At 40.3% G+C, this 21,065-nt stretch overlaps 1 protein-coding gene across 1 annotated transcript; it reads left to right on the top strand.

The window, feature by feature from the left end:
- Positions 1–12,470: 12,470 nt before the first annotated feature.
- Positions 12,471–16,655, top strand: LOC145788406 (uncharacterized). Its single transcript, XM_082600174.1, has one exon. It carries the CDS (start codon positions 12,471–12,473, stop codon positions 16,653–16,655), a length of 4,185 nt encoding a protein of 1,394 aa, XP_082456300.1.
- The last annotated feature ends 4,410 nt before the right edge of the window (positions 16,656–21,065 follow it).

Raw genomic sequence — 21,065 nt, 5'->3', positions numbered from 1 at the left:
GATATATCCCCCCAATATTTTGGCAGCATCCCCCCCAATCATTCAGAAAAAATTAGTTGCCATGAAGTTCTACTTCGATTTAGTTGTTTGCAAGCATCTCGAATTGCTGTTGTTTTTCTTTTATTGATGTTTGATCACAGTTCTAGATTGTCTTGGATTTGACGCTAGACAATGAAGAACCTTCATTGAGGGTATTAAGGACGAGTTGCACCAGGCCACTAGCCACGGCACTGCAGTAATGAAGAAACTGCAGAAACGTATTTGGGACTTGTGCTGATTTTGAAGCCTTTGGCACTTATAGAGCAATTTAGTATCACGTTGCAAGGAGAAAAACTTGACATTGACTCTTGTGAAGAGCTGTTTCAGACCCTGAAAATCACTCGAGAGAAATATCGTGATTTGGAGTTTGAGAACAAATTATTACAAAAATGTAGTTTCACTTCCGGAAAAATTTGCTGCTAATTTTATCACGCCTTTGCAAGCACCACTGGCAAAGAAGAGTCCCTGAAATATTGGGTGGAGTCTCGATGGCAGCTACTGCAGACACTCAACTGCATTAAGTTATAAAACACTTTACAATCAGTTCATGGACAGAGTTAGCCTATGTCTGAACTGACCGAACGGTTTGAAAGTAGTCGGAATTCCGATTCGGCAAAGTATAAAGAACTTGCACGAATTTTCAAGACCGGCCTAGTTCCTGAAATGGTCAACAATTATCCAAAGCTGAATAGACAATCAATGAGTTATCAAATTGATTCATTGAGAAAGGCAACAGGTCCAAATCTCTGTACGATGCTAAAAGAATTTACCAGGCATTGTCCGAGTTGGAAAAACCTCTCTATTCTCAAATACTATAGCTGATTAAGATCCTCTTTTTGCCCGGAAAGCTCTGCTGCTTGTGAGAGGTCGTTTTCCAATCTTCGTAGATTGAAAACCTGGCTGAGAAATACTTTGAGACAGGAAAGGTTAAATGCTAGTATTGTTTGCAACATTCACCAAAATATTCTTAATGACATCAGCATAAATGACAGTGCTAATGTATTTTTAATGCGCACTACCGTAAGAGGCAATTCGGTTGTAACAAGTTCTTGTGATGTGTTTGAAAGTTATTATTTTTGTCATAAATTTGCAGATGTTCTTCTGTAGCTTTGATTGTTTTCAGTCTCCTGACTAGTGACTTTGTCCGCCCCGATAGCTCAATTGGTTAGCGCGTCACTTCTGGAACGAAGAAGCTTCAAGATCAAGCGGCGCTGGTTCGACTCTCGGGGTGTGCGCTTGAGCAACGCACGTTAAGGACTGCTCTCCATTCAGCGGCATCTAATGGATGGAATAGTTCCCCGGCAACAAAACTTCAACAATCGGAAACTTCACTCTGTCAATCTCGGTGACCGGGCCTGCGTCAGTGATTTAAAGCCTCTACAAGTATGCGAAACTGCCAGGATTAAGCTCTGCAAGAAGCTTTCCCAGTCCGAGGATAAAGATTCAATCAATCAATCAATCAATCCTATAGCGCACTAAGCGTAGTGATTCTAGTGAAGGAGAAGGCAAGAAGAAAAGTATAACTTCTGTTGTTTTTGGAAAAACTAAGTATGCATTGAAAGGTCATAGGTTCGAATCCCGCTGGAGGTACCAATTTTTCTTTGCTTGTTTTTTAATCTTGCAGCAGTCATTCACAAGAGCACTTGTAGCGCTTTTATCTCCACGATTTCTTGTCTGTATATTATGCTGTAAGCAGCTAATGTACCGAGTTCCGGTGATTGTTTAATAAACTTAATACCAGAACCACTAAAATTGTGTATAAAAGTATATATCCCCCCAATGTTTAAAATCGTCTAAAATTTGATAAAATTTTGATTTATCCCCCCCCAATTCTCAAGTAACTTCGGCACCACTGTTTGAAAATATGTTATGCAAAACAAAATTTGGGTCAACTTTGAAAAATTTGGGCAATTTGTGTTCGCCCCCGTAAAATGTTTTACTCTCCCATATGGCTATGGGGGAGAGTGAGGTTGGTTAGAAAGGTTTTTTTCAAAGTGTAATTTGAAACAATTGGTGCAAAACCTGACAACTTGAAGCGGCTTAAATTGTCACCTATTTTCTCTCGATCATACAACCGAAAGTAAGTAGCCTATTGAGTCAGTTCAACTTGCAAATTTAAAATAAACAAACATGTAATTGATTTTCCAACTAACCCCATACCCGGGGTCAATTGAAAAAAATCAATAAATAGCCTATAGGGGAAATGTTCCACCAACGGACAGGGTACGACCAACGGACCACCCTTCTATTTCTTAAAATAAAAGTCGGAAGCACGAAAAATGTTATTGTGGTATCGAGATTAACCTTTCGGGTTTTGGAAATCTTCCTTGCTGGGATCTGTGATTTTTTTTCGTATTGTTATGAAGGAAAGTATGGTTTACAGGGCAGAAAGTAAATTTTGAACATTTTTCTTCTGCAATTTTTTTCACCCATTAGTTTATTTTTTCAAGACTGTTTTTTGTTTGCTGATTGCTTATTCATTGATTAATGAAGTTGCAATGAGTTAAATGTTTAAACTAGGCCATAAAATCCAAGAACTAACATGCATCTGACCAACGGACCACCCACTTGTTTGACCATTGGGTCACTAGCTAGTTGTTCAAAAATGTCTTTCTTTATGTCTTCAGATTAAAGATGTCAGAAATTAAAACAACTAGCAATAAAACATGGTTGTTTAGTTCTGAAAATCTCAACAAAGCTGTCAAAGATGTTTTGAAACAAAATATTTCTGTCCGAAAGTCGGCAAAATAATATGATATACCACGAACAACGTTGGCTCGTTATGTTAAAGGGATATTAAAGGAAAAACCTGACTTGGCGATTGTACACGTTCTTTGTGTTTAACATGCTACCATAAAACGATTTTCAATAAAAGTTTGCCCCATTGCGGTCTGATCAGCATTTCGTGCCGCTTTTGTTAGAACTTTCAAAACGAGAATGGGCGTGAGCAGCGAAGCGTGCGACTGTACAGTCTACGTCACTATAGGCGAGCAATCAGTTGATCGCGCAATAGTTGTTACTGTGGGCGATTTAACTGTAGGCTATGTATGTATGTCCATCAAAACAGCAGATTTCAGCATCAAAACATCAGCAGTTTGCTCAAAACATCAAATCTGATGTTGAAACATCAGAAGTGATAACGTGGCTTTTGTTATTGCTGTCGATAGTGACTGTCACAGTTTCTTTCTATCTCTTACCAGGAAAAAGACTTGGAAAGGTTCAATGACGTAGTTTAATGGGTATAACCGAAAAGCAGTCAATTAAATGTCGAATATTTCTACTGGTGAAATGATAATGAAATTTCTTGAAGGACTTTAACGAACGGCTTCTCAAATAACTCTAATTTCGAACACAATTTATATCAGCACCAATTCTTATCTACTTGTATTCAATTACTTCAAATCTCAATCAACAATAATTTCTGCACCTTTTACCAACCCACAACTCATAACACAACTCTCATAATCAACTCAATAATATCCAATTCATCAATTCACACCACTATTTATAGCAGGTTTAAAGAAGCTTCTAGATCTGCACGTAGCAGTAAAATGATCTAGAAAACACGTTACATAATAAAGATTTCGCAATCACAGATTTACTGTTAAACATCCTTATGACGTCATGACAAACGTCATTTGGCAATCGTGGAAAACAAAAGAACATTCAAGGTTTGTTCTGAATGAATGTTCTGGAAATCCATTACATAATAGAGATCTCGCAATCAAAGGTTACTAGAGGACAATAACCGATGATATCCTATAGCATAAAAATTTTACAATCAAAACAGGACGCTCGATCGAGATACAAGCATCCCGTCGTGAGATCTCGTACATTGATTGTGACAGTGACGTATTCTCGAGCAGTGTTTGCACTTTTTGGTCATTTTGAAAAAAATAAAAAATAAATGAAACATTGGACTTTGGGCCTTGCCAGTGCCATTGAAAACAAATTTTTTTCGGTAATTTTTTTTGAAATGTATTCTTGAATGTTCAGTTTACGCATTTTAATGCTTAATTCCCGTTTGAAAATTTCATTTAGTATGCCTTTAAAGAATGAATCAATGGATAGTGAGAAAACTACTGCACCAACACCCGTGGCATCTACAAAACGCCTGTCTGATATTTTAAAGTTATCTGCAAATTTAGAAAAATATGAGATTTAAAAGGAGTTAAATAAACACCAAAAACACTTGAATATCATATTATGAAATTGAATCGAATATGAAAATATGAAATTTCATAATAAAAGCATTTTTCCAGTGGTTATTGCTTATGTTGTTGTGTTGTTTGTATGCTGTTCCTGTATTAAATAGTCCAAAATAAGTTCCAGTGCATGGGCTTTTTGCCATGTAGTAATGACCCGTTGGTCGAATAGCAGTGGCCCGTTGGTCGTATAGGGGTTTGACCAACAGGGCACTTTTCACTTGAATTTAATAGTTATTTTTCGGCAGTTAGTAGTTGGAACAACTTTTTTGGCTGAGTATACCAGGGTATGTGACCTACTGTTATGCCAAAAAAGGAGGACGCATGAGCTTTGTATGGATACAAAATAACTAATATGTGAAAAATGGCCGTTGGTGAAACATCTCCCGGTGCCATTCGATATTCTTCTTGGAGTAATTTGTGCAAATACCATCAATTAAAAATATAGCCTACTTTGAATATATCAAGCCATAATATTTACAATTAAAACATATTTGCACATCTGTTTTGCGGTTGAAACTTATAAATAAAAAATTTTAGTTCGAAGTTTTGGCCTATCATTCAATAGAAAGCTCACTAGACGCGGATCGTAAAATAAAGAAAGTCTTCAAAGACCTGGACTTGCCAGTCCGCTTCTTTCGACGCTCACGAACCCTCCGAAACGCACTTAAAAAACCACAAAAATCCGAACCTTGCCGGCCGCAAAACTGCCAACTACGGAACGACGACATGTGTACCACCAAGAACTGTGTCTACAAGATCACATGCAAAAAATGCAGGAAAAGCTATATACATAGACAGCACGATCCGCCCACTCCACTCCCGCATCAAAGAACACCTTAGCTCAGATAAAAGTTCGGTCTTTGATCACCAACAACAGTGCCACGCTGACTTTGAATTTAAAATTATTGCCAGAGAAAATGACGCGGTACAATCACGTTTCAAAGTGGCCATATTCATAAGCAAACAAAATCCAAAAATCAATAACCGTGCCGAAAGGGAAGAACTACGTCACCTAATCTACTAACAACTGATTCAACAAAATTTCACAGCAATAGCGCCTAACAACACAGAAACTGAACAGCCGGCAGCTTCAAGCTAAACCAAAGAGCCACATGAAAGAACCACTCACTGAATTCAACACCATTCGTCATAGCACATGACTATAGGGAACTGTGTTTCGAAAGCTCGTGTAATTCGATATTGCCAGAACTGACACGCAGCATCAGGCTTAAACAGATCGTTAGAATCTACACTGTGAATATATATCAAGATAGTTTATACTTTTCTTTCTTTCAATACTTTGGTCACCGATTGACAAACCAAAACTTTCTGCTGCATTTTGTTTATCGAAAAGAATCATATGAGAAGTTTTACTTATTGGATTTCATCTACACATCAATTATTTTCTATTTCTCTATTGGCATTTTTTGGAGAGATGATAAACATTTATCTGAAACATGAAAGTTTGAATCATCAGCAAAGGGTGTAGTTGAGAAAAGAATACATTTGGAAGATCATTCACATACAGCATAGAGTAAAAAGCAATGGTCAAAGGATTGAACCTTGTGGGACACCACATATAACAACATTAAAGTTAGAATTTTTTCGTTTATTATTGTACTCTGCCTTCTGTTTATTAGATAAGATGTTAAAACTTTTTAAAATTTGTCTCTGAAGCCCTGAAGCCCAGGGGCACCGGAACGATTTTTGTCTGGGGGGGGGTGGGGGGCAGGATTATGGAAAAGGGCACTTTTGTTTACTGAAAGGCCAATTTTTTTTTAAAGTTTTAAGACAAGATATAGCGATAGTGCTTATTTATCAGCTCACTATTGAGTAATGATAGCCTACAAGTGTTTTTTACAAAGAAGGGCAACATGCTATGTTATAATGATATAACCTACTGTGTTGGAGAATTTTGTGCCGTGAATATAATTTAGAGGCAAAAATGAAAGATTATAATTAGGCTAAAAGCGAATAGCAGAAATTGTTACATTGCAAAATGTACAGTAGCTTACATGACCTTAAAAGGGCACCATTGCCCCCTTGCCCCTCTATCTAAAGAAAAATTGAGGGAAGGGGGCATCTGCCCCCCCTGTCACCGGGGTTCCGGCGCCCCTGCTGAAGCCATAATGGTAAAGTATTACTAAAAGTAGGCTGTGTCATGATCAACTGCATCGAAGGCTTTACTTAGATCAACAAACACCGAGAGTGTATATTTGTGATGATTCATGTTAGAAAGGAAATTGTCATAAATTTTTTTCAATGCTAAACTTGCTTAATCATTTTCATGAAACCATGTTGAGTTGGGGTTAAAATAGTATATTTGTCAATGAAATTAATCACCTGTTTATATAAAAAAAATTAAAAAATTTTGGAAAAAGTTGTCAATAAAAAAATTGATCACAAATCGTAAAGTGTAAAGGTGAACTAACTTTTGGTGAAGGTATTATTAAACTCTTTTTCAGTTGTTACGGACAATCTTCAAATCAAACGTCACATAGAACCGTTGTCTACTGAACCTGACGTCTTACGTCATGGACTGTTGCTAAAAATAAGAAAAGATTGCACCACCTTTGTCACACCTGTGAAACATTACATAATCGTTAATTCTTGAATTACGAGATATGGTGTAAGCCAAATTTTACAGGTGCTTGAATAGCTTTGTAATGCTTATCATTATTACGTCACAGAAGATGGTTACGTGCGTTTGAAATATCGTAATCTATTCTCATCATTTTAAAATTGTTGCTTGAAAAGTTGGTCGCATATTAAAACGGTTTTGCTTGTGTTTACTAACTAGACGAAATTTCCGTCTTTATCTCAGTAATTTGTATTGTAGTGACAAGTTTTAATGGATACGGTGTTTCCCTTCATTCTTCGACAGCCTTGGGGCTATTTTTACAGAAATATAATTCTTGAATAGACGTTTTCAGAAGAGTGTTTCGTTCGGTCATTGCATACAGACGAACGGATCCGGAAAATTTATGTTACAATTTTCCCACGAAGAGATTATGGTTTACCGTTGTGACCATAAATAATAAAGACGTTCTTGTTGGTTGGTAGGCTACAGAAGAACTTAAAGCACATAAATAATAAAGACGTGGCTTGCTGGTTGGTAGGCTACAGAAGAACTTAAAGCACAAAAAAATAATAAAGACGATCTTGTTGGTTGGTAGGCTACAGAAGAATTTAAAGCACAAAGAAATAATAAAGACGATCTTGTTGGTTGGTAGGCTACAGAAGAACTTAAAGCACATAAATAATAAAAACGTTCTTGTTAATTGGTAGGCTACAGAAGAATTTAGAGCACAAAGAAAAATAAAGACGTGTTGTTGTCAGTTCCAGAAGCACAAAAGAAAATTAAAGACGTTTCTTCTCAGTTGGTACTGAAGAACTTCAAGATAAAAATTAAAGACATTTCTTTGTTGGTTCTGAAGAAAAACAACATTGACATTCATTGGCAAGAAAGAAAATTAAAGACAATCGATCTGTGCTTGAAGATTCAAATGGACGAATCCAAGCAAGTTTTGTGGAACTTTCAATAGCCTAGATTGGAAGTCTCCAGAAGCGGTTGGACTTCATATACCCCTACAACTACGGTTTTGTGCATTTAAATTATTTTTGTATTTTTAAGGTCTTTGCAGTTAAGTTTTTTATAACTACTGTAATATTTTGTGTGTTTGTGTAACTTAATTGTTAAATTTAGCCCCAACATTTAATATGTCTACACTCGGTGGCGACAAGGACTCGACCGCCGTCGACTCGACTGAGTTTAAGCTTGATGATGTCATTGCGGTCGCAGGCCATTCTGGGGAGGGACCCAGTAACGATGAGGCTAAGTCAGTTCGAGAGGCCCGGCATCTTAGAAGGGATATTTTGACTCAAATTGGGGAACTTTCTGTAACCCTAGGTTTTTTGAGTGATAAGCAGGAACTGTTAATTTTTCGATCTAAGTTCTGTAGCCTACTTTAGAAGAAGAATTACGGCATTTCCATGCTCTTTTGAGTAAAATTTTCAACTCTGCAATTTTGGCAGAACTTCGTGATAGGGTAGATCCCGAATTTAACTCGTTATAAAATAACTTCGAACAAAAAGAAAGTGAGTTCTCAGATAGGTTGGATGCTGACGTACATCCTGAGGATAGCGCCTCAAATGTAAACACTAGGATGTCTGAGAGCTCGTCACGGATAGTTGCACAAATTAACCTGAAGCTAAGACAAGAGGAGCTCCAGATACAAGCTGAGGCCGAAGCAAGAGCTGCTGAGGCGATCGCGAGAGCTGAGGCTGCCGCGAGAGCTAAGGCCGACGCGAGAGCTGCTGAGGCTGCCGCGAGAGCCGAAGCGAGAGTTGCTGAGTTCGCACTCAAAGACGCTCAGTTGAGGGCTGAACAACGTAAAGAGGTAGTTTTAGCTGAATATCGACCAGAGTTGGGCTCCCGGCGTAGTTCTAAGAAGGGCTCTTCTAGACATTCCAGAAGTGAACATCAATCGCAGTTTAATTTACATAACCTTTTCCAGACGCCTGTTCAATCTGTGGGTGGACCAGTGCAATCCACACGTTTTCAAGCTGTTTCAGGAGGTCTCGGGGCCGCGGCTAAAGGCCATCCGAAGGCTCTAGAGCCAAGGCCTGCGAATTATAACCAAACTCCTCCCACAGAGCGTACAGGTCACGGGGCCGCCATTAGCAGTAATGCTTTGCCCCCTTCACAGTTTTATGCGCCGCTAGTTTTGAATCGCCCAGCTACACGTAATTTGGGTGGTTGTGAGAGGCGTGTCGCGTTTACTGATTTTAACTTGTGTAAGAAGCGTGATCGAGCTGTGCATGTGACTGAGCCCCCTCAGCCCCTTAAGGGATATAGCTTGTCTTCTCCCGCTAAATCGAGTTCTCAACAACATGATTGCTGTTTTGAATACCAAAATAGTAGGACGTTTTTCGATAAGGCGGCCTTGATTGGTTACGATGGTAATAATATGCCATTTGTCTTCTTTAAAAATCGTGTTACGGCCTTTATGGCAGCTTCGCCTTTTAAAGGAACTCGTTTGACTTTGTTACAAGCAGCTTGCGTTAGGACGGCTGCGCAAACGATTGCTAATTTGGTTTCCGACACTCCTGGCTTGTCAGAGGAAGACAGGATAGAAATGTCGTTAGATCGCTTGTCTCAACGTTTTGGAGTTCGTGGAGGTCTTTTTACCAAACCAGAAATCAGGAAGTACCGCTATGGTAGCAAATTGACTTCGATCTCTTGTAGTGATTTGAAAGAGTTTAAAGATGAATTGTCGCAGTGTCTGCTTTACGCGCAAGCTTATGGTCAGCGAGATAAATTGGAAGGACGTTTGTTTTGGATTTGGCTAAGCGACTCCCGTTTGACGCTAAACAGCGTTATCTTGAATTTTTAGGTCAGAGGTGACAAACCTGCGGCCCGTCAAAGAATTTTGTGCGGCAGCAAAACAATTTGACAATCGCACATGCATTAAAGACAAAAGACATCTCAAAGCTGTTTTATGCCTTCACTGGTACACCTTTCCTTTACTATTTTCTTGCCCTAAAGTCCAGTGGTTCCCAACCGGGGGATAATTCCCCACCAGGGGGGAATTTGCAATTTTCAGGGGGAATTTGGCTTTAGGATTCTTAACCTTTTAAGCCTAGTAAATTGGCCTAAATTAGAGCGTTAAAGAGGAAATTATTATTAGATTAACTCCCGATTACTTAGCCTAAGCAACTATGCACTGACAATCTGACATGGATGCAATCCATCAAGTAGGCCTACTTCTGTTTCATGCAAATACTGGATGGCTTTTAAGAGGAAACGTAACCAAACGAGAGTTTGAGCTCATAGACGAGCTTAAATTATTTTTTGACTTTTAAATAAAATTGGAATTTGTTTCATTGCTGAATAGAGTGGCTCGTTTTTGAACTTTTTTTTAAAATTCCCTCGGGGTAGTAGGGAAATGGTGCCAATGAGTGAGAAAACACTCATGACAAAATTTGAGATTCGTAACAAATTGTTTTCAGCCTCCTCATGGGGCTCAAAAATTGAAAAATGGTGTCAAAAACGTAATTTTTTCCAAAAATATTTTTAGTTTGGGTAGATACAATATTGTTTAGATATATCTAATTAATCTAAAAAATAAAATTGGAGACATTTAAACTATTCCTTTAGCTTCCTCACAGCTTCTGAAAATTTCAATTTTGCTGAAAATTTCGCATTTATGTTTGTGGTTACATAAATACAAACTTCGTCAGTGACATAAATTCAAATAAAAGACGTCACTTTTTCCTACCAAATTAACCCAATTTCATTAAAAAATGACGCAACAACTCAGGGCAGGTCTATAAAGAGAAATGCAATGACGTTTTATAGTTGGCAAAATGTCTAACGCAATTATGTATTATGTAATCACAAACAAAAATGCGAAATTTTGCCGAAGGTTGCTGGCAATGTTGGGGGTTGCTGGCAAGTTGCTGGTTGCCGGGGTTGCTGGCAAATGCTTGAATTGTTTGCGCCAGCATATGGTTAGGGACTGTGTAAGATATTTTCTCTTCACTGCATAAGTTTTGAAGATTACGTGTTTACGAGTGGCAATATATTGACGAATGCCCTTCTTTGACGGCATAGTAGCTTTCTTCTGGCGATTGATCAACCGTAATTGATGTACTGGAAAGTTGCTTAGCTTAAAACAATATAGAAAAAACACTTTATTTTGGAAAACATTTTGGTGATTTCATATGCCCTTGCAAAACACGGTGGCTCCAAGTTTATTGTGACGTAACAATTTATTGAAATCATCGCCCCTTGGGATCTTAGTTTATCGCGTACGGAAACAACATTCCATGATTCATCGAAAATATTGTGTTCGATTTGTTGCTTCTTTATTATAATTTGGGAATTTCAAAACATGTAAAAATTTATCTTAAATAGGCGCACTTGTGCCTGAAATATTATCAGACAGTTTGTAGCCAATTGTGGGGCAAGAGTTCTGTTCAACTGTGAACTTGGGTTTGTGTCAACCAGTTTGGACTTATTTAGTAAGTCGAGATTTGTAGAATTCGGACAAGCAGCTTTAAAGAGATTGCTTTGATGTGAGTACAGATTGTTTGCTTATTTGTAAATTTGACTATTGCTTTGTGTTAAAACGTCTGACATTTCAATCATTCTTGTACGCGCTGTGTTCACTTAAAGAAGGCTTGCTGACACAGTTTTATTGCGCATTATCTACGTATCGTAACGCGTTATTTTCATTTGTTATAGCTGAATTGTAACCGCATTGGAATCCTGTGTAAAGAATTTCAGACTGTAGCTGTTGCCGAAATTCACCGGCTTACTTGGCAAAAATTGGTATGGACATTTTAATTATGTGAAATTTATTGCTGATTTAATGTATTGTTATTCACGCTATCTGTCCGTAAAGCGCTAAAGGTCGACGCATATTCACGATGGATGTAGCAATGTAAAAGACTCACATTAATCATTATTGCCTTCAATGCCTTGTAGTTTTAGGCAAATGCGTGATTTGTGCTTTTATGTTATTTCAGAAAACGACTTCTCTTGTCACTGTTCCTGTTCTGTTCACTCGGAATTGTGGTTTGAGAGACTGTTGACAAAAACGTCAAGTATCATTGTAATTTCGCTCCAATTAAATAAACTATTTCCATTTATATTCGACAACAGTCGGATTGCCTTTGCGGTCGAGCCTAGTGATATAGGAGAATATCACATTAGTTTTCAATTTCTTGCCGTGGGTCGGCAATATTTGGTTTTGTTTCTTATTGCCTGTGGTAGGCAATATTAGTTTTCAATTTTCTGCCGTGGGTCGGCATTAGTTTTCAATTTTCTTGCCGTGGGTCGGCAGATTTGTTTTCGTTATTCCTAATTGCCTGTGGTAGGCAATATAAGTTTTCGCCTCTTTGCCGTGGTTCAGCAAATTAGTCTTCTTTATTTCTTGTTGCCTGTGTTAGGCAATAATTAGTATCTCGTGCTCTAAAGTCGGCACACTAGTTTTCGGGTTTCTTTTGCTTATTGGTAGGCAATTATTTCTAGTGTCGTTGCTGATTATCTGTTCACTGTTTTGCAAATTGCTTATCAAGAAACTGCCCTTGAATAGGGGATTTTTAGGCTTCCCGTTCCTTTGTTACTTTATTATCCTTCGTAGACTTGTGCCAATATTTGCTGTTGATTACTTCTCATCTTCTACATTGAAACTTTCAGCACTACTGTAAATAACGATGTCTCAAACAACAGAAACTCCAATTGAGCAGGAAAATACATCTTCTGAGGAAACCCAGAACCTTCCATCGGTTTCAGCGTCAGGTTCACCGGAAACTCATGTCGAGGAATTCTCTCTGGACAAAGCAACGCGAGAAGACAAAAGGTTAGCTTCTTGGTTTGTTTTGTGCCAGAAAGCTGCGAAAGCTAAGAGTCTCGTAGAATTTAAAAACGCTGAAGAATCGTTTCAGCGAGTTTATGACCGGCTGTTACCAATGATGGAGGCTCACTTAAAAACTTTTAAATACGCAAATGATGAGTTTTGCGAACTAGAGGCCATGAAGCAGGCTTGGATTCAAAGGAAATTAGAGATTAGCGTTGCTCGAGCAGAACTGAGCGCCGAACCCGAGCCGCATGTCGAACGTTCAGCTTTGCGAGAAACGCCAGCGGCTAGTGTGGTGTATAGTCGCCGATCGAAGAGGTCTAGCCGTTCTCGCTCTTCGTGTAGCACATCTGCCAGTGAAAGGCAGAGAACGGAGGCGGCACTAGCCAAGAAGCTTGCCGAACTTAAGTTGAAAAGCATAGAAGAAGAGCAAATATTACGGGATCAAGAATCTCAACTGCGGGCCCAAGAATCTCAATTGCAAGCCGATAGGGAACGATTCGAGGCCAAATTGGCCGTCGAGACAGCAAAAGCGCAGTTAGAAGTTTTAGACCAGTCTGAAGAATGCAGACGGTCCACGTCTCTAGCCAGCTTATGCGAAGACCAAGTGGATTCTGGCACACCGAAGGTGCCGGACTGCCAGCCTGGTCTTGCGCTATCTGGTAGAGCGGATGCTAGTAGGCATGTGGGTCAGGTGGATCTCGGTACAGGAAAGGTGCCCGAATTCCAGCCTGACTGTGCTGTGACTGAGGTAAATAAAACTGTTCGCTTTCAGCCCTCGGACTCTGAAATTTTGCCTTGCATTGTGAAAGCTGTTGGCGAGGGCATGTGCATGCCTAAGCCAGAGCACATGACATTTTCAGGCGAGCCAATTGAGTATTGGACCTTTATTCGCCATTTCGAGACCCATTTGGAGAGTCGAGCTCACACCGATGGAATGCGAATGACTCTACTATTGCAGCAGTGCCGAGGTAAAGCCAAGCACTTAATCGAGCATTGTTCGATTATCGACTCCAATGGAGGATACGCAGAAGCGAGGAAACTTCTGCACGACAATTATGGCGTGCCCCATATTGTCGCTAGGTCTTTCGTTACAAGGCTCATGGGAAGGCCTGATATAAAGAGCGAAGACGCGATGGGCATGCGCGATTATTCCCAACTCTTACGTCAGTGTTCACTGGCGCTAGGGAAGCTCGAAAACTTGGGCGACCTTAACACAGTGGATACCATGGTAATGCTGGCTGCCAAGTTGCCGATGGAAACGCAGAGAGGCTGGAGGCGCCGCACTACTAACATTATGCTGCAGTCAGGGAGGCAAGCTACATTTAACGACTTTGTAGGGTTTGTGGAAGAAGAATCGAGAGTATTAAACGCTTTTGGAGGTTTACTGTGCAGGTCGGTGAAACGAGATCAAAGGGTCCCAGCCAGCCCCCGATACACCCAGAAGAGCTCTTGTTCTGCCGTTGAAGCGACGGTTGCTTCACGGCCGAGGATGGCATGCTACCTTTGCAACGGACCGCATCTAATAGGTAGATGCAATGAATTTCTGAAAAAGTCAATTTCTAATCGTAGGGACTTTATTAGATACAAAGGAAGGTGTTACAACTGTTTTAGTGACAAGCACGTTGTTAGGTCTTGTGATAGACCACCGGCTTGCACAGTAAAGGGTTGTGGACGTCGCCACAACACCCTGCTGCACGAAGAAATGAGACCTACTGGCCCGAGGCAGCAGCTTGACTTTTCAAGAGGTCCCAGTAACTACAACCAAAGCGTAGAGGATAGCAATGGCAGGCCAGCCACCATTGCAAGGTGCGAAACGCTGCCTGAGGAGAGAAAAAATTTCTTTTTCTGCGTTATCCCGGTCAAGGTTTATAACGGAAATAAATGCTTGACCGCTAACGCATTTTTAGACACCGGAAGTGACACCACGTTTTGCACCACGTCACTGGTGAAGAAATTGGGTTTAAGAGGTCAGCCAGACAGAATCCAATTGACAACTGTTGGCCAAATACCGAGATCGGTTGATTGCCGAAAATTAGATTTTAAAATTCGGCCGCTAGATGACACTGATGAGCTGGATATAAGAGAAGCGGTGTCGCTGGACGATTTGGCGTTCAGAAACAATCGTCCTTTAACAGATTCAGATATAGAAGCATGGCCTCACCTGAAGGGTATCCAGTTCCCTCACCTGGATACTGAAGAGGTTTCGTTACTAATAGGCACTGACGTTCCATATGCTCATAGGCATCTGGATTTGAGGTATGGAGGGAGAAGAGATCCCTGTGCATTAAAGACTCCCTTAGGGTGGAGCGTGATTGGACCTGGAATCGAGCGGGCAAACTCAAAACAGGCAATGGTTAATCGAATAAGTCAATATCAGATACAGAACCCCCAGACAATCTTTAGCGGCGCAGATCTCCCTACTTCAGTGAAGGGCAGAAAGGTCCGTGATAATGAACGTGCAGATGCGGCACGGTACCTCCCTCATGACCCAGTGCTCGACCAAAATAAGTCAGACGCAGTAAAAATTGTTTCCGATTGTGTGGCCCAACACAGAGAAATTTCATTAGACAATGTATTGATGCAAGGGCCATTGTACCAGCCCGATGTAGACGAATGGAGGGAGCGGTTCCCTCAACTCTTTGAATTGCAGAGTGCCACTTTGCAACATTGTTTAAAGTCATTGCAGTCAGGTAGGGTGAACATAGACCGACTGCATTACTTTTCTGACACTTCCAGTCAAAATTACTGCGCGATTTCGTATCCGCACTTTGTTAATGATAACTTTACAGACATCTTGAGGGTAGAAGGACGCTTGGAGAATACAGCGAGTCCTTGCAATGTCAAACATCCAATCATTCTTTCGTATTCAAGTCAATCTAAAATTTCGTTTATTTTGAAGCAAAGTCTCCATGGTGGTCATGCAGGAATAGCACACACTTGGACGTCTTTGCGCGAGCGGTTTTACGTTCTTAAGGGTTGCGCCGCTGTGCGCAAAATAGTTAACCGCTGCGTCACCTGCCGTAAGTTCAATGCGCCCAGAGGAGAACAGAAGATGGCTGATCTACCTGCTGCTCGTCTACGCTCTGATGAACCTCCTTTCAGTTCTGTTGGAATCGACTACTTCGGACCCTTCATGGTTAAGCAGGGAAGGAGCATGGTAAAAAGGTATGGATGCATTTTCACTTGCTTAACTATGAGGGCAGTCCACTTAGAGATTGCCAATGACATGTCTACTGACGCATTTCTTAATGCTTTTCGACGATTTGCTGCCAGACGGGGAAATCCTAAGGAAGTGTTTAGTGATAATGGCACCAATTTTGTCGGTGCACATCGCGTATTAAAGGATTGTTTGAGATCTTTACAGGACCCCAGCATTGAACAATACTTTCGACGAAAAGCAATGCGGTGGAATTTCAATCCACCAGGGGCGTCTCACTTCGGAGGAGTTTGGGAACGAATGATCCGCTCGGTTCGACGGATTCTCGATTTTATGCTCTCCAAGTTCGGCACACTGACGGACGACACGCTGAACACCTTCATGATTGAAGTGGAGAACATCCTGAACTCACGACCGCTGGTTCCAGTAAACTACAATTCGACGGATCAACAACCACTGACACCAAATCATTTATTACGACACAATTTGGAGAGTGATCCTCCAATGCTTTCCGTGAAGGCAAACGAAAAAGACTGCTATGCGCGACGACAATGGCGAAGAGTTCATTTCCTAGCCGATGAGTTCTGGCGAAGGTGGAAAAAGGAGTATCTACCGACAATCGCTTTGAGACAAAAATGGCCGGACCGAAAATGCAACTTCGAGACGAATGACGTCGTCTTAATTGTTGACGATAATTTTCCACGACGACGTTGGACTATGGGAAGAATCATTCATACATATCCAGATAAGCACGGAGTAGTGCGACAAGTAGATGTTCGAGTCGGTACCGGCATCCTGAGAAGGCCGATTGCAAAGCTGTGTCTTATCTGCAAGCCAGCCGAGGCCTCAAATGATACCGCTATCGACACAAATACTGTATAGATCGAAGCAGTGCAAGAACTGCGATTTCATGCGCTTCTACGAAGCAATTGCCTGGATTTGAGGGCAAATAATAGACGCTTTGCTGATTTTATGAACGCTCTGCTGATCCGTTGCTTCGGGAACCCGATGTACCGGAAGTCAATTGTGGATTGTATTTTTCGCGGTATCTACGCATTGTCGTTCCTGCATGCGGTGTGGAGACAACAATGAGTAGATACATAATGTTGTGTATTTGTGTTTTATGACTCGCTTCAGTATTGCAGCCGTAGTTTTTGCCCTTTGTAATTGCGAAAATATCTTGTTTCACGTTAAAAATAGGCTTGCATATTTTCCTATTTTTGGAGGGAGTGTAAGATATTTTCTCTTCACTGCATAAGTTTTGAAGATTACGTGTTTACGAGTGGCAATATATTGACGAATGCCCTTCTTTGACGGCATAGTAGCTTTCTCCTGGCGATTGATCAACCGTAATTGATGTACTGGAAAGTTGCTTAGCTTAAAACAATATAGAAAAAACACTTTATTTTGGAAAACATTTTGGTGATTTCATATGCCCTTGCAAAACACGGTGGCTCCAAGTTTATTGTGACGTAACAATTTATTGAAATCATCGCCCCTTGGGATCTTAGTTTATCGCGTACGGAAACAACATTCCATGATTCATCGAAAATATTGTGTTCGATTTGTTGCTTCTTTATTATAATTTGGGAATTTCAAAACATGTAAAAATTTATCTTAAATAGGCGCACTTGTGCCTGAAATATTATCAGACAGTTTGTAGCCAATTGTGGGGCAAGAGTTCTGTTCAACTGTGAACTTGGGTTTGTGTCAACCAGTTTGGACTTATTTAGTAAGTCGAGATTTGTAGAATTCGGACAAGCAGCTTTAAAGAGATTGCTTTGATGTGAGTACAGATTGTTTGCTTATTTGTAAATTTGACTATTGCTTTGTGTTAAAACGTCTGACATTTCAATCATTCTTGTACGCGCTGTGTTCACTTAAAGAAGGCTTGCTGACACAGTTTTATTGCGCATTATCTACGTATCGTAACGCGTTATTTTCATTTGTTATAGCTGAATTGTAACCGCATTGGAATCCTGTGTAAAGAATTTCAGACTGTAGCTGTTGCCGAAATTCACCGGCTTACTTGGCAAAAATTGGTATGGACATTTTAATTATGTGAAATTTATTGCTGATTTAATGTATTGTTATTCACGCTATCTGTCCGTAAAGCGCTAAAGGTCGACGCATATTCACGATGGATGTAGCAATGTAAAAGACTCACATTAATCATTATTGCCTTCAATGCCTTGTAGTTTTAGGCAAATGCGTGATTTGTGCTTTTATGTTATTTCAGAAAACGACTTCTCTTGTCACTGTTCCTGTTCTGTTCACTCGGAATTGTGGTTTGAGAGACTGTTGACAAAAACGTCAAGTATCATTGTAATTTCGCTCCAATTAAATAAACTATTTCCATTTATATTCGACAACAGTCGGATTGCCTTTGCGGTCGAGCCTAGTGATATAGGAGAATATCACAGACTGTAATCATGCAAACAACTGTCGTCAATGTGGGCCTAACAACGATAGGAAACACTTTTTTCTTCTGCATGATTTTTATGTGACGTCACGTGATTCTTTGGATTCGGTCGGCAAAGATGATGCTTGTGCCAGAGTTCCTGTGCGTAATGTTAAGATTGGAAATGTTAAAGCAGCCTTTAACCGCATTACTGCTGCTCGTGTTTTGAATCCAATAACTGGTAAATCGAAGTTGGTGTATTGTTAGCATGATCCTGGTTCGCAGTTGACGTTTGTTTCGAGTGATTTGGTGTGCGAAATTGGCCTTAAACCGTACGATAAAGCGTCGTTTAAAATGGATACACTGGCTGGTCAGAAAGCTACTTGTCAGAAAGCTACGACGACGAGCGCACCCAGCATGGGGCTAAAGCCCCCCTAAACCCGCCACAAAAATGAAGTTTTTGTATGCTCTCCATTTATACCTTTTGCTTACAGGTTAGATATGAATAAGACACAAGAATACAACAGGGCTGAGCATTATAACAATACATTTTCCATATTTACATATAGTTTTAACAGTCAAACGTTTTCCCCTTAACTTAAGCCCTCATCAGGAATCTGAAAATATTTATAAAAATGCAATAAATTTCAACTTCTTGAAGGTAAAATTACATTAGGAGAAGGCAACTACATAAAAAGCTACAAAAAATTTGCACCACAGGGAATGTGATGCATCAAATAAATGCAGAGATGTGCGTATACGCCGCAAACTTGCGGCATAGACTTTTTGTTTACGCTAACGCTTGCGGCCACATTTTTTTGGATAGTTTGCGCTTGAGGCTACGCCCGTAAAGTTTTCGCGGTATTTTAGCGCATAGCTTCAACGCATAGGCCTACTTTTTAATGTATTTTCTTCGCTACAACACGCCAATACCTTCCAGCGCTGCAGTTGAAAAAATGTTTTGAATGGGCAAAGACATATTGGAACCAAAACACAGCAAAATGTCAAATGAACACTTTCAGATGCTTGTGTTTCTTTGTGGAAATTCAAAATAAAACTTGTTTGTTTCGAGTGGTTTATACCGTGTGAAGGTTTGGCACCTAGCAAACAAAATTAGTTTACGCTAGTGTATGCGCTGACGCTGACGCCGCCAACTTTTTTTAAAAGTTGCATTGACCCATACGGCGTATGGTTTTTCGAACGTTTGCGTTAACGCTGACGTCAATATTTTTTGTATGCGCGTACATCACTGAGTAAATGTTGGAGAGAATGGACGCGCCTCCAGGAAATAATTGTTTGTTTAAATTTGGGTTGTAGCGTTTGATTAACAGTGCTTCCTGAATTTTGGTACCAACTTGGGATTTGCCTTTGAGTAAAATTTTAAATGAGTCAGCAGAGAATTATCGATCTGTGCAAAAAGAACAATTCATAATATGGTCTTTGATGGCTCTTTTCTTTAAGTCTCTAAAGTTCAGATGCTCCCGTACTCTCGTGGTCAAATGTCTGGTGGACATACCGATGTACGTCAATGCCGAATCACATCGACTTGGTTGGTGGTTTGGTTTTGAATCTTTATCCTCGGACTGACAAAGCCTTGATTGGTTATTCCTGGTAGTTTTGCATACTTGTAGAAGCTCTTGACGCAGGGCCGGTTACCAAGATTGGCAAAGTGAAGTTTTTCAATTGGTGAAGTGTTGTTGCCGCGGAATTATTCCATTCACTAGGTGCCGCTGAATGGAGAGCAGTCCTGAAATGCGTTGCTCAAGCGCACACCCCGAGAGTCGAACCAGCGCCGCGTGATCTTGAGCCTGGTGCGTAACCACTGAGGTAACGGGGCGGACAGGTAAAACTGCATAGGGCCTACGACATTTGAGCAGGGAGACAAAGGCGTCTGGGACTTTAGTTAAAAATACGAACTATTTTGACTGCTTTGTAAGTAGGAAAAGCGTCCACATCAAATTTACTGTTTACAAAACTAGTGTTTTGTTTCAAACTGTTTTCGTGCTAGTTGTTGTTTTTGTGCTTGTTTGTGTTGACAAAAGGAAACTTAATTCATGACGAAAAAGTCAATATCTATGGAAGATTGCTAGAGTGGACGTAAGGATGAGGATGCTGATGGTGCTAGTAGCATGGAGTTCACTAGGCCAACTTCTAATCTGATTGAGAGCACGAATCCTGATGTATCAGCAGCCGGTGGGTTGTGGGCCGTGAGTGCCTTTAAATATTAATCAAAGGGATGGGCATTGACCTATTGTCATTGTCACTATTGTCCTATTGTCACAAATCACTCGGCCGACATTTCTGAATTAGCCCCCCCCCCTAATTTTTTTTCTGGGTGCGCTACTGTTGTGCTGACCTTGTTAAACTCAACATCCAGTCGTTAGAGACGTATGAACTGTTTTGTGATATTACTTCGGTGGTTAGCCCAGCTTGGGCTGACGATGTTAAAACTTTACCGCATAAGCAGGATTTAAGTGGTATCCGTCATTTTCATGACGTAAATATGTTTCATTTGAGTGATTGTAGTACTGTAGATGTACTGATTGGCAACGACAACGCTTATTTGATGTGGGCTAAAGAAGAGCGTGTTGTTGAAAATCGCAGTGAACCACATGCTTTACTCACTCCTCTCGGTTGGTTGGCTTGTGGTGGTAAGTCATCCTTAGATGAAAGCGTTGCTAAAGTGTGCAGAGTGCAGACAACTTCAAAGTCGGATGTCATCTCTAGCTTTCAGCGTAAAATTGAGTCTTGTAATATGGAAATTGCAAACAAAATGAAACCTGTGAATTGTCTCGCAATGACATTTTGGCTAGAGAACTTGTTGAACCGATTATTGAGTTGAAAGATGGTCGATTTGAGATACCTGTACCGTTGAAGGAAGATATTGATCT

The sequence above is a fragment of the Aplidium turbinatum genome, chromosome 2 (genome assembly GCF_918807975.1).
Source record: "Aplidium turbinatum chromosome 2, kaAplTurb1.1, whole genome shotgun sequence".
In the NCBI taxonomy this organism is placed as follows: domain Eukaryota; kingdom Metazoa; phylum Chordata; class Ascidiacea; order Aplousobranchia; family Polyclinidae; genus Aplidium; species Aplidium turbinatum.
Note: the sequence above shows the minus strand (reverse complement) of the source record. Positions and strands in the feature narration are given on the sequence as shown.